Source organism: Rattus norvegicus, chromosome 10, assembly GCF_036323735.1.
Source record: "Rattus norvegicus strain BN/NHsdMcwi chromosome 10, GRCr8, whole genome shotgun sequence".
Lineage (NCBI taxonomy): Eukaryota > Metazoa > Chordata > Mammalia > Rodentia > Muridae > Rattus > Rattus norvegicus.
In genome coordinates this window covers 84759390-84775843 of record NC_086028.1, presented here as the reverse complement: position 1 = coordinate 84775843, position 16454 = coordinate 84759390, and the positions used below count along the sequence as shown (strand labels likewise).

The 16454-nt window shown below is 44.4% G+C and overlaps 1 protein-coding gene across 2 annotated transcripts; it reads left to right on the top strand.

Moving 5' to 3' along the window:
- Window positions 1-3453: 3453 nt before the first annotated feature.
- Window positions 3454-12277, top strand: Krt25 (keratin 25). 2 transcript variants are annotated; one of them, NM_001008822.2, is made up of 8 exons: window positions 4647-5123; window positions 5432-5514; window positions 6688-6844; window positions 9531-9692; window positions 9777-9902; window positions 10473-10690; window positions 11476-11543; window positions 11876-12271. In NM_001008822.2, exons 1-8 carry the CDS (start codon window positions 4707-4709, stop codon window positions 11983-11985), a joined length of 1341 nt encoding a protein of 446 aa, NP_001008822.1. In that variant the 5' UTR covers window positions 4647-4706; the 3' UTR covers window positions 11986-12271. The 2 variants fall into 2 exon arrangements, with proteins under 2 accessions (XP_063125193.1, NP_001008822.1); XM_063269123.1 differs by having other exon boundaries at window positions 3454-5123; window positions 9531-9902; window positions 11876-12277.
- Window positions 12278-16454: the final 4177 nt, after the last annotated feature.

Genomic DNA, 16454 nt, shown 5'->3' with positions numbered 1-16454 from the left:
AAACACACAGCAGCCTGAGGACTGGTAACTCCACTCTCTTCAGTGGGAATAGCCAAGTTCCAGGGACAGAAACTTTAACCCTTTCAAGGCCCTAGCTCCAGCCCCAGACTGGCCTTGCCACGTCTGCTCCTGGGCAAGGACACAGAATGAATGTTCCCTTCATGCTTCCATTGGGGCTCGGAGAAACCTTTAGGTCAGCCTGGCTCTCAACAGAGAAGGGAGGAAGGTAGGGGAGGATGAAGAGGAGGTGGAAGAGGAAGAAAAAAGAGAAGAGAAGATTAAATTAAAAAAACAATTTGAAGATAAATGAAAGGTGGGTTGTGTATAAAGGAGTAATGGAGATGGAGGCTTAGATGGGGGAGGGCTGGGAGAGGAGAGCAGAGGAGAGGGTGAAGAGAGGGCTAACACTAAGGGTGTTTGAAAGGCCACATGGAAACCTACTGCTTTTACGCATGTGTGTGTGCATATGCGTGTGTGTGTGTGTGTGTGTGTATGTGTGTGTGTGCATGTATCACCCCTCAAGTTGTTGGTCAAGGGTATCCTGGAGATCCCCTCCCAAAACTACAGACTATTGCCATTGCTCTTGGTTCCCCTTGGCAACAAGAACCTATTGCTGATGACATTCTGACTATATGACAAACGACATAAACAGGCATTGACTATATGACATGGAGAGATCACAGCAGTGATTTCCCAGGAAGCTTCCTCCCTCCTGGTCAGCTCTCATGGCGCTGGAAGATGTTTTGCAGCCTTCTGAGACAAAATAATAATAATAATTAATAATAATAACAACAACAATAATGATCAGTCATCTTGCCTAGCTGTGAACACTGTGAAACACCCATTGTGAGTGCTGGGAATGGAGAGGTGCGTGCTTGTAACACTAAGTCAGCCATTGCTCTAGCCCATCACTGCTGTTCGGTTTTAAATCCTAAATAGCATTAGGGAGATGGCTCAACAGGGGGATTTTTTGCTGTGCAAACATGAAGACCAAAGTTTGGATTCCCAACTCCCACTGGAAAGCCAGACTTGGCAACAAGTCCATGACCCCAGTGCTGGGGGTACAAAGGAGGATCCTAGGGGTTTGCTGACCAACTGGTCTAGATAAAATGGTAAACTTCAGTTTCCGTGAGTGGCCCTATCTCAAAAACTAATGTAGAGGTACTTGGCAAGATAGCCCAGTGGATAAAGCACTTGTCACACGAGTCTAAGGACCTGAGCACAATCCCTAGACTCCACATTAGCTTAGGGGGAGAGAAGCAACTCCCCAGAGTCATCCCTCAGGCTCCGTGTACATGCTGTGGAATGCATGCACATCGTAAATATAACAAATACATGTGTACACACACAATAGTGATAACGATAGCAACTTTTTTAAAAGATATAAGTAGAGAGGGGCTGGAGAGATGGCTCAGTGGTTAAGAGCATTGACTGTTCTTCCAGAGGTCCTGAGTTCAAATCCCAGCAACCACATGGTGGCTCACAACCATCTGTAATGGGATCTGATGCCCTCTTCTGGTGTGTCTGAAGACAGTGACAGTGTACTCACATACGTTAAATAAATAAATCTTCTTTTAAAAAAAAAGATATAAGTAAATATGTATAATGCCGGGGTTGGGGATTTAGCTCAGTGGTAGAGCGCTTGCCTAGCAAGCGCAAGGTCCTAGGTTCGGTCCCCAGCTCTGAAAAAAAGAAAAGAAAAAAAATATGTATAATGCCTGATCAAACATTCATAGAACTAATAAGTGAATTCAGGAATGGTGTAAAAAACAATATTGACATATGAAAATCAGCAGTAACAAAGTATCACAGAAGAAAGCTATCCCTTTACCATAGCACAAAAGTTCCCAAGAAAAAAGTGTGACTGATGCAGGAGGTGGAGGATCTTTCCACTGACAGCTCCCTAAATGAGGAGCTATTCTAGACCCTTGATGGCAACAAGGGGAGGGAGGATTAGTGTTAAGGGTGTGGGCCCCGGAAGGTGTAGACGATGAGCAGTCTCTTAATAGACATGCTCCTGGCCCCACACCCCGGAGTATGTGAGCCCCACAAATTGGAGCCAAGGGTTACTTATGAAAAAGAATACAAAATTGGGAAGGGAGGAAGTGGGTGAATCTTGGAGGGGTTGAAGGGTAAATATCAAAATACATCGTGTGAAATTCTCAAAAGGATAGATGAAAATATTTTAGAACATTTCAAAAGACAAAACTCAGTGGAAATATATCTCCTGTTTGTAGATTTAAAAGAATTGAAATTGTCAAAATATACAGATTCAGTAAATCTCTTTTTAAAACTACAGTAAACCCTTCACAGAGATAGAAAAACAAGCTTCAGGCTGGAGAGATGGCTCAGTGGTTAAGAGCACTGACTGCTCTTCCAGAGGTCCTGAGTTCAATTCCCAGCAAGCACATGGTGGCTCACAACCATCTGTAATGAGATCTGATGCCCTCTTCTGGTGTGTGTGAAGACAGCTACAGTGTACTTATAGACATAAAATAAATAAATAATTCCTTTAAAAAAAACAAAAAAGCTTGTGGAAGATGTTCAGTGAGCTTCAAATGGGCCTGCAGTTGTGAACAGTTAGAAGGAAGAAAGAGAGTGAAGTTAAAGACATCACTTGCTTTGACCCCAGAACCTATTACCAATGTCAGGAATGTAAAACATTGTGTTCCAACACAGAAGCGCACCCATAACCTCACAGATGAAAATGAAGGGCCCAGGAATAAACCCATGCATTCACAATCAATTTACTTTAAGATCCCAAGAATACATGAGGGGCAGTCTCTTCAACGGATAATGCACTGAAAACTGGAGAAGAAATGAAGGCTTCAGGTCCTCGCCTAATCCTATGTAAAATAAATAAATTAATTAAATAAATAAATGAATTTAACGCTTAAAACTATGGCTTGGAAAATATGATTACTGGACAAATCATAAGAAAAAACTTCCTGACATGTCTGGAAAAACCTTTTTTCTGATTTACTTTAATTATGTGTACATATGTGTGCATATCTGTATATGTATGTGCCCCATATTTGTGCACTGCCTGTGGAGCCTGGAAGAGGGCATCAGATCCCCTGGAGCTGGAGGTAAAGGCAGTTGTGAGTTGCCTCATGTGGATGCTGGGAGTCAAATTTAAGTCCTCTGGAAATGTGGAACATTGCGGGGCAGTGGGGGGGAGGAAGCTAAGCTAAAAATACAGTCAACAAATGCAAAATTAGAAACACAGAACTACAAAACACTAAAAATCTTCCTCAGAACAAAAGAACAGAGTAAAGAACTACTCCACACACTATGAGAAAATACTGTGAAGGCAATATCTAGTAAGATTGTTTAGTATCCAAAATATATAAATATTAGTGTCATATATGTGAAATAACATATAAATATATGTATATACAAATGTACAGATTATAAATGTCATATGTAAATTATAAATATATAAAAATTTAGTACCTGAAATATATGAAGAACTTAATAACAAAAAAGCAATCTGATTTAAAAGGCATTCCTTTAAGGAAACTGTCAACAAACCTATACAAAGGAATTCGACCTCACTAATCTCACGGCAGTACAAGGGAAAATGTTGGTCGAGGAGCAAAAAATTTCAGTTAGGAGAAAGGAGTTCAGGAGATGCATTATACAATTGGGTGACTACATTAATGACAACGCATGTTTTGCTTGAAAACTGCTGAGTGCAATGTAAATGTTCTCACCACAGAAATATGTGAGAGAAGTGTGTGTTAATTAGCTGGACTTGCTCATTCCATTGTGTGTGCGTAATGAAACGCCATAGTGTGTGTGTGTGTGTGTGTGTAATTTCAATCTGTCATTTAAATGTGGGCTTTACATATTAAGGGTTTTCAATAAATATGTAGGAACCCACACTAAGAGAATAGTTAGTTACCTTTCAATGATTTTCAACTGAGCTAAATAAACCACAAAAGAAAGATGAAATTGCTCCTCCCAAGTTGGCTTCAAATTCTGTGAGGTCAGGAAATACGGTGATGTCCTTCCAAACTCCCACAAAACATACCAGCAATTAGGGGCGTGTTCCTAATTACCAATGGATGAGAGGAGAGGACAACTATGCTCTCTCATAAGTGTCAACAAAGTATGTTGCAGGTGTCAGCGGAATGGAAGCTAATTTCCCATCGGGAATGGTGACGAGGAATTCAGAACCAACCGCAGCCTAGTGACTGAAGGACCAAGTGGGAAGGAAACGTGTAGCTGTTGCTCTTCCCGACCAACGTAAGAAGAATGGAAACATCAAAGTCCCCAAACCTTCAAAACCTGTCTTGGCGTAATAACCCCCAAACCCCTGATACCAAATCCCTGCTCTGAGATCGAGCCACAAGCGTTATCAGCCTCGGCTGGAAGTAACCTATGACTCACTGGTAATTTTAAATTGTAATAATGAGCCTGACATTGCTCCACCCGGATCCATTTCTCAGATAAACACTAACCTAGGGGCAACTGCCCTTCTACAGAAACGAGCCCAACGATGTTAGTTACTAATTAGAAAAAATCATCCAATTACGCTAACTTGCTGAGGCTGGCAAGCCGGGCTTTACCCTATGTAGGCAGAATTTCATAGAACACCCTAGAGAATTGTCTATAAAAAGGCAAACAAAACCATCGGGGGCAGAAGGCACTCTATTCTGACTTTCAAGGACACAGTCCTGCGACACGCTTGCCCTGAAATCATGTCTCTTCGCCTCTCCAGTGGATCCAAGAGGTCCTATGCTCGTCCCAGCACAGGATCGCTCAGGGGCGCCAGCTTTGGTGCTGCAAATGCTTGTGGCGTAGCAGGCATTGGAAGTGGCTTCTCCTGCGCCTTTGGGAGCAGCTCCACAGGAGGAAACACGGGTGTGGCCAACTCCTGTGCTGGCTTCACTGTGAATGAGGGGGGCCTCCTCTCCGGCAATGAGAAGGTGACCATGCAGAACCTCAATGACCGCCTGGCCTCCTACCTGGATAATGTACAAGCACTTCAGGAGGCCAACGCTGACCTGGAGCAGAAGATCAAGGGCTGGTATGAAAAATTTGGACCTGGGTCATGCCGCGGTCTCGATCATGACTACAGTAGATACTTCCCCATCATTGATGATCTTAAAAACCAGGTAAGAAAGTGTATTTTTGCACATCACACCTATGTAATTTACTATCTAAACGTCCTTTTTACTGAAGAAGAAAAAAAAAAGCACGCTACATGATTATTAGTGGTTATTATTTTTAAGCGCATTTCACTTTAGCATTGGGAATAATCATGAAGTAGATTCAAGTGTTTAACTCCATATTAAAAATGCCCTTGACTAACAGCCTAGTTAATGTTTATCATTAGCGTTTTCTAAAATTAAGAAAACCTTCACGTTTTTAAAAATTATTGTGATAAGTAGCCTTTGTAAAAAGTCAAACTCCTGGTTTCCAGATCATCACTTCCACCACCAGCAATGCCAATGCCGTTCTGCAGATTGACAATGCCAGGCTCACGGCTGATGACTTCAGACTCAAGTAAGTCGTCCCAGAGCGAAAAGAATCCATGGCTATCCACTCGGTCTTAATTCAGGGTTCTTCTTCTTTTTTTTTTTTTTTTTTTTTTTTTTCTTTTTTTTTTTTCGGAGCTGGGGACCGAATCCAGGGCCTTTCGCTTGCTAGGCAAGCGCTCTACCACTGAGCTAAATCCCCAACCCCTTAATTCAGGGTTCTTTTTAATCTATCCATCGAGTTCTAGTCAGTCTTATGCCAGCGTTGGAAAGCGTTCGGATTTAAAGTACGCAGGACAAACAGAGAGGGGTGAAAAAATTGTTGGAACCAAAGGATGGGAGGAGTAAGACTCTGGACACAGCAGACTCAGCCACCCATTCACGTGCTCACTATTAGGGTTACCTGAAAAAAGTCAAGCCAATAAGATCAGTCAAGATCCCAGCAGGCAGCGCTGATTGTGGGCTAAGTCACAAAAAAAAAAAAAAAAGGAAATATGGGAGTGGCCATGTTGGGGGTTATCCAAGGGGAATGGGAGTGGATGGAGAGCTAGGGAGCTAGAGGTGTGTATAATCAAAACCCTTCTTAGATTCTTTAGAAAGAGAGAGGAGAGAGAGAGAGAGACAGAGACAGAGACAGAGACAGAGACAGAGAGACAGAGAGACAGAGACAGAGAATGCTTTCACTTTTCTATACATTGGCTAGTTTTAGTGATCATTTATTAAAACTGGGGTAAGCCCGGTAATCTGCTTGAGAGAGAGAGAGAGAAAGAGAGAGAAAGAGAGAGAGACAGAGAGACAGAGAGACAGAGACAGAGAATGCTTTCACTTTTCTATACATTGGCTAGTTTTAGTGATCATTTATTAAAACTGGGGTAAGCCCGGTAATCTGCTTCTTTGTTAAGCCCGGTAATCTGCTTCTTTGTTTTTGTCAAATGCCTCTCACATGTTTTACAAAACGTTAAGCATGGGTTGGTGATTTAGCTCAGTGGTAGAACACTTGCCTAGCAAGCACAAGGCCCTGGGTTCGGTCCCCAGCTCCAAAAAAGAAAAAAAAGAAAAAAAAAAACCGTTAAGCATGTAATCTACTTCAAAGAAGTCATGAAAGTGGCCAGGTTTGCCACTTCAGAAGTCCCGAGTATACCCATGATTGGTGCCTGTCTCCAACCATGACACCCTGGAAACATCCCTGACGCTTTTGAAGGTACGAAAACGAGCTGGCCCTCCACCAGAGCGTAGAGGCTGACGTGAACGGGCTGCGCAGGGTTCTGGATGAAATCACCCTGTGCCGCACTGACCTGGAGATTCAGTACGAAACCCTGAGTGAGGAACTGACTTACCTCAAGAAGAACCACAAAGAGGTAAGAGAGGACGGGCTGGCTGTCGGCCTCCCGGCACACAGCACCACACCTCCCCTCATAAACCAGAAATCGGTCTAAAGACTCACGGCTCACCCCACCGGGGGCCAGCTTGCCTTTGCAGGTGATGAGCTACCTGTGTTATCCGCCCTTCTTCTGCCTTTTTCCCACGGCTGGGAGGGCGGGGGGGGGGGGGGGGAGCCGGAATCACTCTTTCCAGAACGATCGGGCTTCTAAGATCAGTGGCTGGCTGTCATTATCACTAAATTAAGCAGACCACTTAGACAATTATACCCAATTAGATGAAATGAATGTGCTTTAAAGGCCGTCCTGAGAAACCGAGTCTAAATTTCTACCTAACAGCAGCACGCCTTAACCTCATACATCGGGTATTCAGTTTTAATAATAAGACATTCTTTTTTAATAATATTAGCATTGATTCTTTGAGAACTCAATATATGTTGGCCGCATCCACCCTTCCTCCCCCACCCCCTCCTGTCTCCGTCCTCTCTGTCTTCACCTCCCCACCTATCCAACTTGGAGTTTTCTTCTCCCCTATTCACATCGAGTCCATCAAGTGTAATTACTCTTGGAAATGCAGCCTGGAGTGTAGTCACTGCCAGGGGTCACATTGCTGGAGAAAATTGACTCTCTCTCTCCCAGCTGCTGTCAAATGTCAGTAGATCCTCGGTACGAGTAGGATTTTGTGCCCAACTCAAGCACCATGCTTGGATTTTGTCTGGCTTGAGCTTGTGTGAGTCTCGTGAACGCTGTCACTAAATCTGTGAATCCTTAAATACAACCGCCCTATGGGGTCCAGAAACCATTCCTACCTTGACATCATGAACTGCCTCTGGTTCTTCTGATCTCTCTACACCTTCTGCCATAATTATTCCTGTGTTTTGCTTTTCAAGATCTATGTATGTACACGTATGAGTGCTCTGTTTGCATGTGTGCCTTCATGGCACCAGAGGGCATCAGATCCCACTGTAAATAAATGGTCATGAGCCACCATGTGGCTGCTGGAAAAACAGCCAGTGCTCTTAACTACTGAGCCATCTCTCCAGTCCCTAAAATATTCCTAATAGACACAGTGATAAAGGTGAAACTACCATTGAACTGTTATACTAGAACTTACACTTCCAGGCACATAGCATCCTTCGAAGTGCTCACTTGACCACGAAGCCATTGTTCTTACAGTCCATATTTCCTGTACTAAAATATGGGGGAGGGGGTAATGTTTTAAATCTTTGGGTTTTGTTTTTTTGTTTTTTTTTTTTTTTAGTGGTTGAAGACCCATAGTTAACACAAAAGCTTAAATCAGGAGCAAAGGCTTACACGCTCATGGTTAGTCATGAGGCTAATTTGTAAATTAACCGACCTGAATTATAGCATTTATTTGGCTCTCTGCATTCACATGTGGTTATGATCCATGGTAGTTACTCAGGGAATTGTTGATGAATTAGGAGCAACTGATTTTTTTTAAAATGCTTCACTTATGGATGGCCCACAGATTTTCCTTTGTTTTTTTTTTTTTTTGTTTTTTGTTGTTTTTTTTTTGTTTTTTTTTTTTTTTTGTTTTTTTTTTTGGTTGAACTGGCAAAGTTTTCACTAAATCCTGTGGCCTTTAAAGCCACACTGAGAAACAAAGATAGAGCATCTACCAGGAAGGACATTATAGAAGGACCTGGGGGTTGGCATCGTGAAGGAAAGCCAGCCCCTCTGATTCAGGGGTGGAGAGGAGAGGGAAGGTCTCTACAGCAGACAGCCAACCTACACCAGCCTGGCAGGGACACCTGTGTCCACAGAGACACTTAGAACTGCTCGCCAACAGCACGCCACGCAGACAGAATACTGCGGAGTCTTTGATGACAGAACAGATCCCCGCCCTCCAGATGACAGGAGTCACCATAGCCAGCATTCACGTGGCAAACAATACTGGAAGGTCACAGGATTATTAATAATCCTTCCACTTCTCTTAGCACCACCAGAGAGGGATTTTTACAAGGAGCTTCAAGCTTCAGATAAATCATAACTTTCCCAAATTAGCACAATTGCAACTGCCCAGAACCAGAAATCACACTAAAGTCCAAAGGGGTGCTTTATAACGATTGTGTAAACTTAACGATCACACACACGCGCGCGCACACACACATACACACACACACACACACACATTTATTTATTTATCTATTTATATCATTTCAACTGTCTCAAATTATCTGAACTCAACCTTTTGGTTATGCTGAGGCTGTGAGTTTTCAGGGAGTCCCTGAGTTGAGAAAGCATCAAGGTGCTTGCTCTCTACCTGACCGAAGAAGACCGACTGAAAGCATATTTACTCAATCCAGTAAGAGCCAGAGCCAGAGGGCTATCCTTTCAAAAGGTTTAAAGACTTGTACTTGTGAAGGAATGAAGGCTTACTCTCAGAGCTAAACTGAAGACTTGCAGCCTCAGGAACAGGGTTTGACTCACAATAATAAAAACCTTGAAGATTCTTTCAGAACGAAGCGGGACACTTGACGAGGTCATTGGCCTCGAGAGGTAAGTCAAATGAATGGGCGCTATAAAATGTGGAGAGATGGTCACTGCAGAGCCAAGGAGGGAAAGCAAGGCTCTGTCGAAAGCTAAGCTTCTAGACTCCCTGAAAGTGCCGCTTGACTTGAGCTCAACATCCCTCTGCCTCCAGGAAATGCAGGCTCTGCAGTGCGCAGCCGGAGGTAATGTGAATGTGGAGATGAACGCAGCCCCCGGCGTGGACCTCACCGTCCTGCTGAACAACATGCGAGCCGAGTACGAGGCCCTGGCTGAGCAGAACCGCAGGGACGCCGAGGCCTGGTTCCAAGAGAAGGTAACTCTCGCCGGACAATGCTGCCCCTCTGTGTTTTGTGCTGTTCCCCAAACTAAACTCTGCCCCTCTTGGATATCACTTCAGAGCGCTTCGCTGCAGCAGCAGATCACCGAGGACGTGGGCGCCACCACCTCAGCCAGGAATGAGCTGACGGAAATGAAACGTACGCTCCAAACCTTGGAGATTGAACTACAGTCTCTCCTGGCCACGGTATGGAAGGAATCTCCCACAGCTCCCTGAGTTTGTTTTCAGTTTCTACCTACTGGTTAAAAGCCCCACCCAGTTGCTGCCGAAAAGACACCCACATATACTTTTGTTCTGTTTTGGTTTGGTTTTTAAAGAATTATTTATCTATCTATTTATTTATTTCATGTATGTGAGTACACTGTCGCTGTCTTCAGACACACCAAAAGAGGGCATCAGATCCCATTACAGATGGTTGTGAGCCACCACGTGGGTGCTGGGAATTGAACTCAGGACCTCTGGAAGAGCAGTCAATGCTCTTAACCGCTGAGCCATCTCTCCAGTCCTTGGCTTGTTTTTGTTTGTTTGATGTTTGTTTATCCGGTTTTGGTTTTGGTTTTACGATAGGATTTCATATGTGGCTCTGACAGGCCTGGAACACAGTGTGTAGACCAGGTTGTCCTGGAACTCACAGAGATCTACCTGCCTCTGCCTTCCAAGCTCTGGGCTTTAAAGGCAGGGGCCACTACGGTAGCTAGGGACGACTCGCTGAACGGGCTGTGCATCCTCTCACCCACTCTCTGTTCTTCCTGACAGAAACACTCTCTGGAGTGCTCCCTGACGGAGACCGAGGGCAACTACTGCACGCAGCTGGCTCAGATCCAGGCTCAGATCAGCGCCCTGGAGGAGCAGCTGCACCAGGTGAGGACGGAGACCGAGGGCCAGAAGCTGGAATATGAGCAGCTGCTGAACGTCAAGGCCCACCTGGAGAAGGAGATCGAGACCTACTGCCTCCTCATAGGAGGAGACGAGGGGTAGGTGGAGGGGTTTATGTGGCAAATGTGTTTGCGTTCCCTCCTCTGCGCCTGCCTCTTCCACAAGAGTGGATTCCAACACCCGCAGCAGAAAACTATCGCGAAGAAAACAGGGCATTGGTGCTGGACGTGCGCAGGCTTCCTCTTGATCTCCCTCTTTTTTTTTTTTTTTAATCTTTCTTTTTTTCGGAGCTGGGGACCTAACCCAGAGCCTTGCGCATGCTAGGCAAGCGCTCTACCACTGAGCTAAATCCCCAACCCCTTGATCTCCCTCTTAAAGGACAGCAACTACTTGCACACCCTTTGCATTCCAGTCGGCACTGTAAGTGACCCGGAGATTCAAGGTATAGGAGAATGCATATAGGTTTTATGTAAACAATAGGCAACCCTAGCAATGATGATATTTGAACAGTCTTTGCCTCTAAAGCCATTACAATCACAGCACCTTTCCTCACCGATGCTAAGGGATGACTACCCCGAAATGCCCTTATCTACTAGATCAGGGACCAGACTGTGACCATCAGTGACGAGGAACAAACGCCACTGTCTCTGTTACCGTGGATGCTGAGTGTTCAGCACCGCATTCCATTGCCAAGAAACGAATCAGCAGCACTTAGCCAAACCCAACACAGCAAGGAATGGAGATTAAACTGCTGCTTCTTAATGTTAGAGTGTTTTCAGCTGTGACCCACTGACACCGTTCTCCAAAGAGCAAGAGAAAGCCTAATGCTGGATCTCCAACAGACGGGCTTCCTTCCCCCCTTACTCTTCTGGTGTCTCCACAGGGCCTGTAAGTCTTCGAGTTACAAGTCTAAAGATTACACCTCTGGAAACGCGGGAAACCAAAGCAAAGGTAATGAAAGGGAAATCCCATACTTCTGCCAGCCCCCCCTCACTTCCAGCACACAGGCCGTTGTTTTTATGCTACAGTAAGACTTAGAGTGGATACCGTGGCATGCTACATGTCTGAGTTCAGACGTGTGTGCTCATTTTTAATAATGTCAAAAGTCGCCGTGATTTGGCCCAACCAGGTTATTAAAATTCACCAAAGATAAATCACATCTGTGCTCTCTACATACTCTAACCTACGCTTGTGGGGGAAACCATCTTACTATTCCTTTCTGTACCCTCTTACTCATTTCCTTCTCGCTCGCTAAAAATCTTCCCTTAACTTGCGATTTTCAGATTCCCCCAAAGCCATAGTGGTTAAGAAAGTCCTAGAGGAGGTGGACCAACGCAGCAAGATTCTAACCACTAGGCTCCACTCCCTGGAAGAGAAATCTCAAAGCAATTAGCAAAGATCATGAGCAAACAAAGAAGAAAAAAAGCTTCAGAGAAGACAAGGCGTGAAATGCGTCTGGGAAATGAGCAAGCCTATGGGAAAAAAAAAAAAAAAAAGAAATGTCTGTCCTGTTGTCTTCTGTTCCTTTCTCCTTCTGAGCCAGCAGCAGCAGCAGCAGCAGCAGCAGAACTCCCCATCCATCTGGTGGGATGTTGCTTGCAAATGAACGCCAGGGCTCACCCGATTACCCTACAGCCATCTGTTAGCTGTTCCTTCCAGTCAATAAACCTCCCTTGAGCAACTTACCTCTGGTGGCTGGCGCTGTCTTGTCTTTGAAAGGTCCGTGGCTGTGCCGCCAACTATGAACACGTAGCGACTTTGGGTTTTCGTGAAAAGTTTACACACTAATTAAGAGGTCGCCCCCCTTAGGTGTTCACAAGGATTTCTAGACAAGGTCAGAGAGAATAAAGAGTATTTCCACTGACAGGTTGACAGAGGGAGCCTATTTCCTGCCAGCGTTGGTAAAATGTATGCCCGGCACATTCTTCATCCGCAACTGGGAACGAAGAAAGCGTTTGTCTCGAAGCCTTGTATGAAGTGAGGTAGACATCCAATAATTACTGACTTTACTCCAATTTTAATACTCACAGCGATTTAATTTTCAAAATCACTGCCCCTTAGGAATATAATGTTACAGCAATATTCCAAATATTAGGAGAGATTAGAGCAAAAGTTGACTTAGAATCCAGATCATGTCCATAGACTTGTGGTTTTGTCATTGTTCCTTATCAGTGTAAATTAATATTACATAACATGCATCATTATGATGTTTTCATGCTTGCATGTGATGTATTTCAAGCATATGCACTCCCAGGACACTCTTGTCCCCCAACTCCTGCTGATCCCCTTCCTCTTCACAATGAGTCCTCCTATTTTCATGTTCTCTGTGTGTGTGTGTGTATGTGTGTGTGTGTGAGTAGGCGTGTGTATGTATGTGTACATGTATGTTCATATATGTGTACATATGTGAATATACATGTTCTTGTGATATGTTTTGTAAAGTGTAGCATGGTGTGATGGGACCGGGTACCTCAGCAGGCCCATGCCAAAGCACCAGAGTTTATTCAGGGGCATGAGAAAGAGGTTTGAGAAGGGAGTAGAGGAGAGAGAGAGAGAGAGAGAGAGAGAGAGAGAGAGAGAGAAGAGGCTGGCAGAAACACTTGGAGAGAGAAGGAAGGGGAAGGAGAGAGGGGGAGAAAGGGGTCAGAGAGAGCAAAGAGAGGCCAAACAGTCCTTTTACAGCAAGCCAAGCATGCTTGGTGGAGCCTAAAAGGACCACTAACATGCTAAAAACTTTTATGTGCGTGCATGCATGAGTGTGGGTACGTGTGTGTAGAGGGGAAGTATATTTCAATGAGTTTCATTATTAAAGTTGTTCAAAATCCTCAGGAGTGGATGGGAGCTCTCATACATTCCAATTAAGAAAGTATGTTAGGGAGTTGGGGATTTAGCTCAGTGGTAGAGCGCTTGCCTAGGAAGCACAAAGCCCTGGGTTCGGTACCCAGCTCCAAAAAAAAAAAAAAAAAAAAAAAAAAAAGAAAGAAAGAAAGAAAAGAAAGTATGTTAGTCAGGAGTACTGAATGTTTTGACATCTACAAACGTGCTGGGCTGCACTCACAGCTATGACTATCCTCAGACGTACGTAGCCCGTGGGCCACAGGTTGGGAATAACTATTAGATGAACTGTAAACTTGATTTCCTTGGATCAAAGGCAGCCTGTTAGCTGTGCATTGTCCCTCTGTGGATAAGTTATCTGCATTTTAACCCATTTGGGGATTTTCCCTTTCGGGGCTCTGTATGAAAACATCAAAGAGAAAAGATGGTGACATCCTTTAAGAACACAGGAATTATCTGATACAATCTTAGCTACGGGCCACTAAAGCCAGAATAACAGGTTATGTGAATCAAAAACATCGCAATCTCCCAGAAAATTCCACTTCAAAAAATATTTCATGGGGGCCAGAGAGATGGCTCAGCAGTTAAGAGCACTGACTGCTCTTCCAGAGGTCCTGAGCTCAATTCCCAGCAACCACATGGTGGCTCACAACCATCTGTAATGGGATCTGATGCCCTCTTCTTCTCTGCCTACCGGTCAACCCTCCTTCATTATCTACGCTGACGCTCCCAACTGTAAAACTGTACACAACTACACACTGATTGTCACTAACCAGTGTGCCTAAAAAGGGAAATCTCAATAGATGTAAATAAATCATGCACAATGGTCTGCTGAAATGCTTTTACCATCTCCTGAGAGATTTCTAATTATCTCTTCCCAACGTGTCTAGCTTGAGATCAACCCTAAAAAAGAATTTATACCATAGGCACTGGAAAGCACTACAAAATAGGACTTATTTCTCCCTAGAACATGTGTGTATACACAATCTAAGCATGCTTAATACCTCCAAGCGGGTTTCTACTACATGTGACACAAAACTTAAATATCTTTCAGGTCTTCCTGAACAACTAGTGATGACTTATCTTGAGAACATAGGATGATGGGTTTTAGCTGCTTGGCTGTGTAGTAAGGCATGCTCGCTTCAGGGCCAGCAAGATGGTTCAGTGAGCAAAGGTGCTTGCCGCTAAGCCTAACGACCCAAGTTCAATCCCTGAGATCCACATGGCAGGAGATAAACAATTTAAACCTCCACTTGTCTGCTGTGGCACATGAATACACACACACACACACACACACACACACACACACACACACACACACACACCACAAATAAACATGGAAAGAATATAATTTAAAATAATTTTGAGTAGCATATATATTTCTGTGCTTGCAGTCTCCCAGTCGATCATGTGTGATGTCTGTCACTTCGTGGCTTAAATGTTTACTGGTTAGTAAAACTGTTTTTCTGGTGGAAAGATGGCTCAGCGGATAAGAACAATGGTTGCTCTTCCAGAGGACTGGAGTTCAATTCCCAGTACTTACTTGGAAATTCACTACTGCCTATAATTCTAGTCCAAGGGAATCCAACTCTCTCTTCTGGCCTCTGAGGACACCATGCACTCAGGCAAAACATCCATACAGGTAAAATGATAAGATTTTTCCAAAAATAAAATTTAAAAGCAACATGAAACTTCGCTTAAACGCACACTTCATCGTCACAGAATACATTCACAGCACGTGTGAAAACTTCATGACCTAGTTCCAGATCGCTCCCTTCACCTTGAAGGAAACCCTCTACCACTAATCACTTCACACCTTAGTCCCTAACACACAGCTTAGCCCTGGAAAGCTGAAATTCGCTTTCGGTCTCTACAGAGGCCAGGGCTAGTCACAATAACCACAAGTTGAAAACAACCCAAGCCGTTGTCGGGCATGAATAGACAGACGTGTGTGCCAGGAAAAGTGGGGGAATTTAACTAAAAATTGTGTATGTCTGCTGCTAAATCGTGCTGGCAAGTTTTCTCCCTGTCACAACCCAGGTATGTCACTTTGGGGACTGTAGCTTGTAGACGTCCAGCTTTTTCAGAAAGACATACACATGCGCGTCTAATGCGCATGCGCTAGCCCCCCCCCCCGCCCCCAATGTGCATGCGCTACCCCTCTGCGCCGCGTCTTTCAAAGCAAGCAAGGGCTGTAAGCAACGAGAGCTGCTCTGATGCTTCCAAACTGCTTGAGAAGATGAAGGCAAGGCACAAAGGCGGGGTGGGGCACAAGTGACTTAAGGAATATAAAATGAAAGATGCTTCAGACTTCTTTCCCTCGCTAAACTATTGCTAGATTAGGACTTCAAAAGTTTTAGCATTAATCAATGGACTTCTAATAAGCTAGTTCTGGTAAACACTGACTACGATTATCATGGTCCCAAGCTCAAGATTTTAAATTTCCTTTGGTTGTCTTCCAAGTATAGACTTCAAAGTGAAACAGCCTGCTCTTCCAGAACTTGGCCAACATCCCGGCTTTCTTGGGTCCCCCAAAGATATCAATGTCCCCCACCCGGACATCAAGAAGCAGTCTAAAATGACCTCATTCCAGCTCACCACCACCCCTTCTTATCCCCTCACTTTGGATTATAAACAAAATGAAGGAATGTTAGAAAACAGACGCTCCCAAGCCTGCTCTCAGAGACTCAGCACCAGCAGCTAAGTGGCATCATCACCAGACACTAACTAGACTTTTAAAAGGTCCGGCCATCACAGATCAATCACTCACTCTTGCTCCCCCTCTGTCTGTCTGTCTCCCTCTGTCTTTCTGTCTCTCTCTGTGTGTCTGTCTCTTTCTCTCTCTGCCCACGCCCCCACTCCAAGACAGACTTTTGCTCCTCCACCCCCTCCCAAACCCCACACCCCTGGCCAATAAACCTCTGTTGTGTGGTGTGATCTCTGCAGCACACCCTGACCGCAGATGTGCCAAGGCGCTCTGCAGTGAAACTCTTAACAATTTAGCCATAAACATTGTTACTATGTCCT

Excerpts from the sequence above, each read along its gene's own strand:
- Krt25 (XM_063269123.1), top strand. The coding sequence starts at position 4,707 with ATGTCTCTTCGCCTCTCCAGTGGATCCAAGAGGTCCTATGCTCGTCCC. Across the intron at positions 5,124-5,431 it reads TTGATGATCTTAAAAACCAG|ATCATCACTTCCACCACCAG; the intron begins GTAAGAAAGTGT and ends CCTGGTTTCCAG. Across the intron at positions 5,515-6,687 it reads GCTGATGACTTCAGACTCAA|GTACGAAAACGAGCTGGCCC; the intron begins GTAAGTCGTCCC and ends ACGCTTTTGAAG.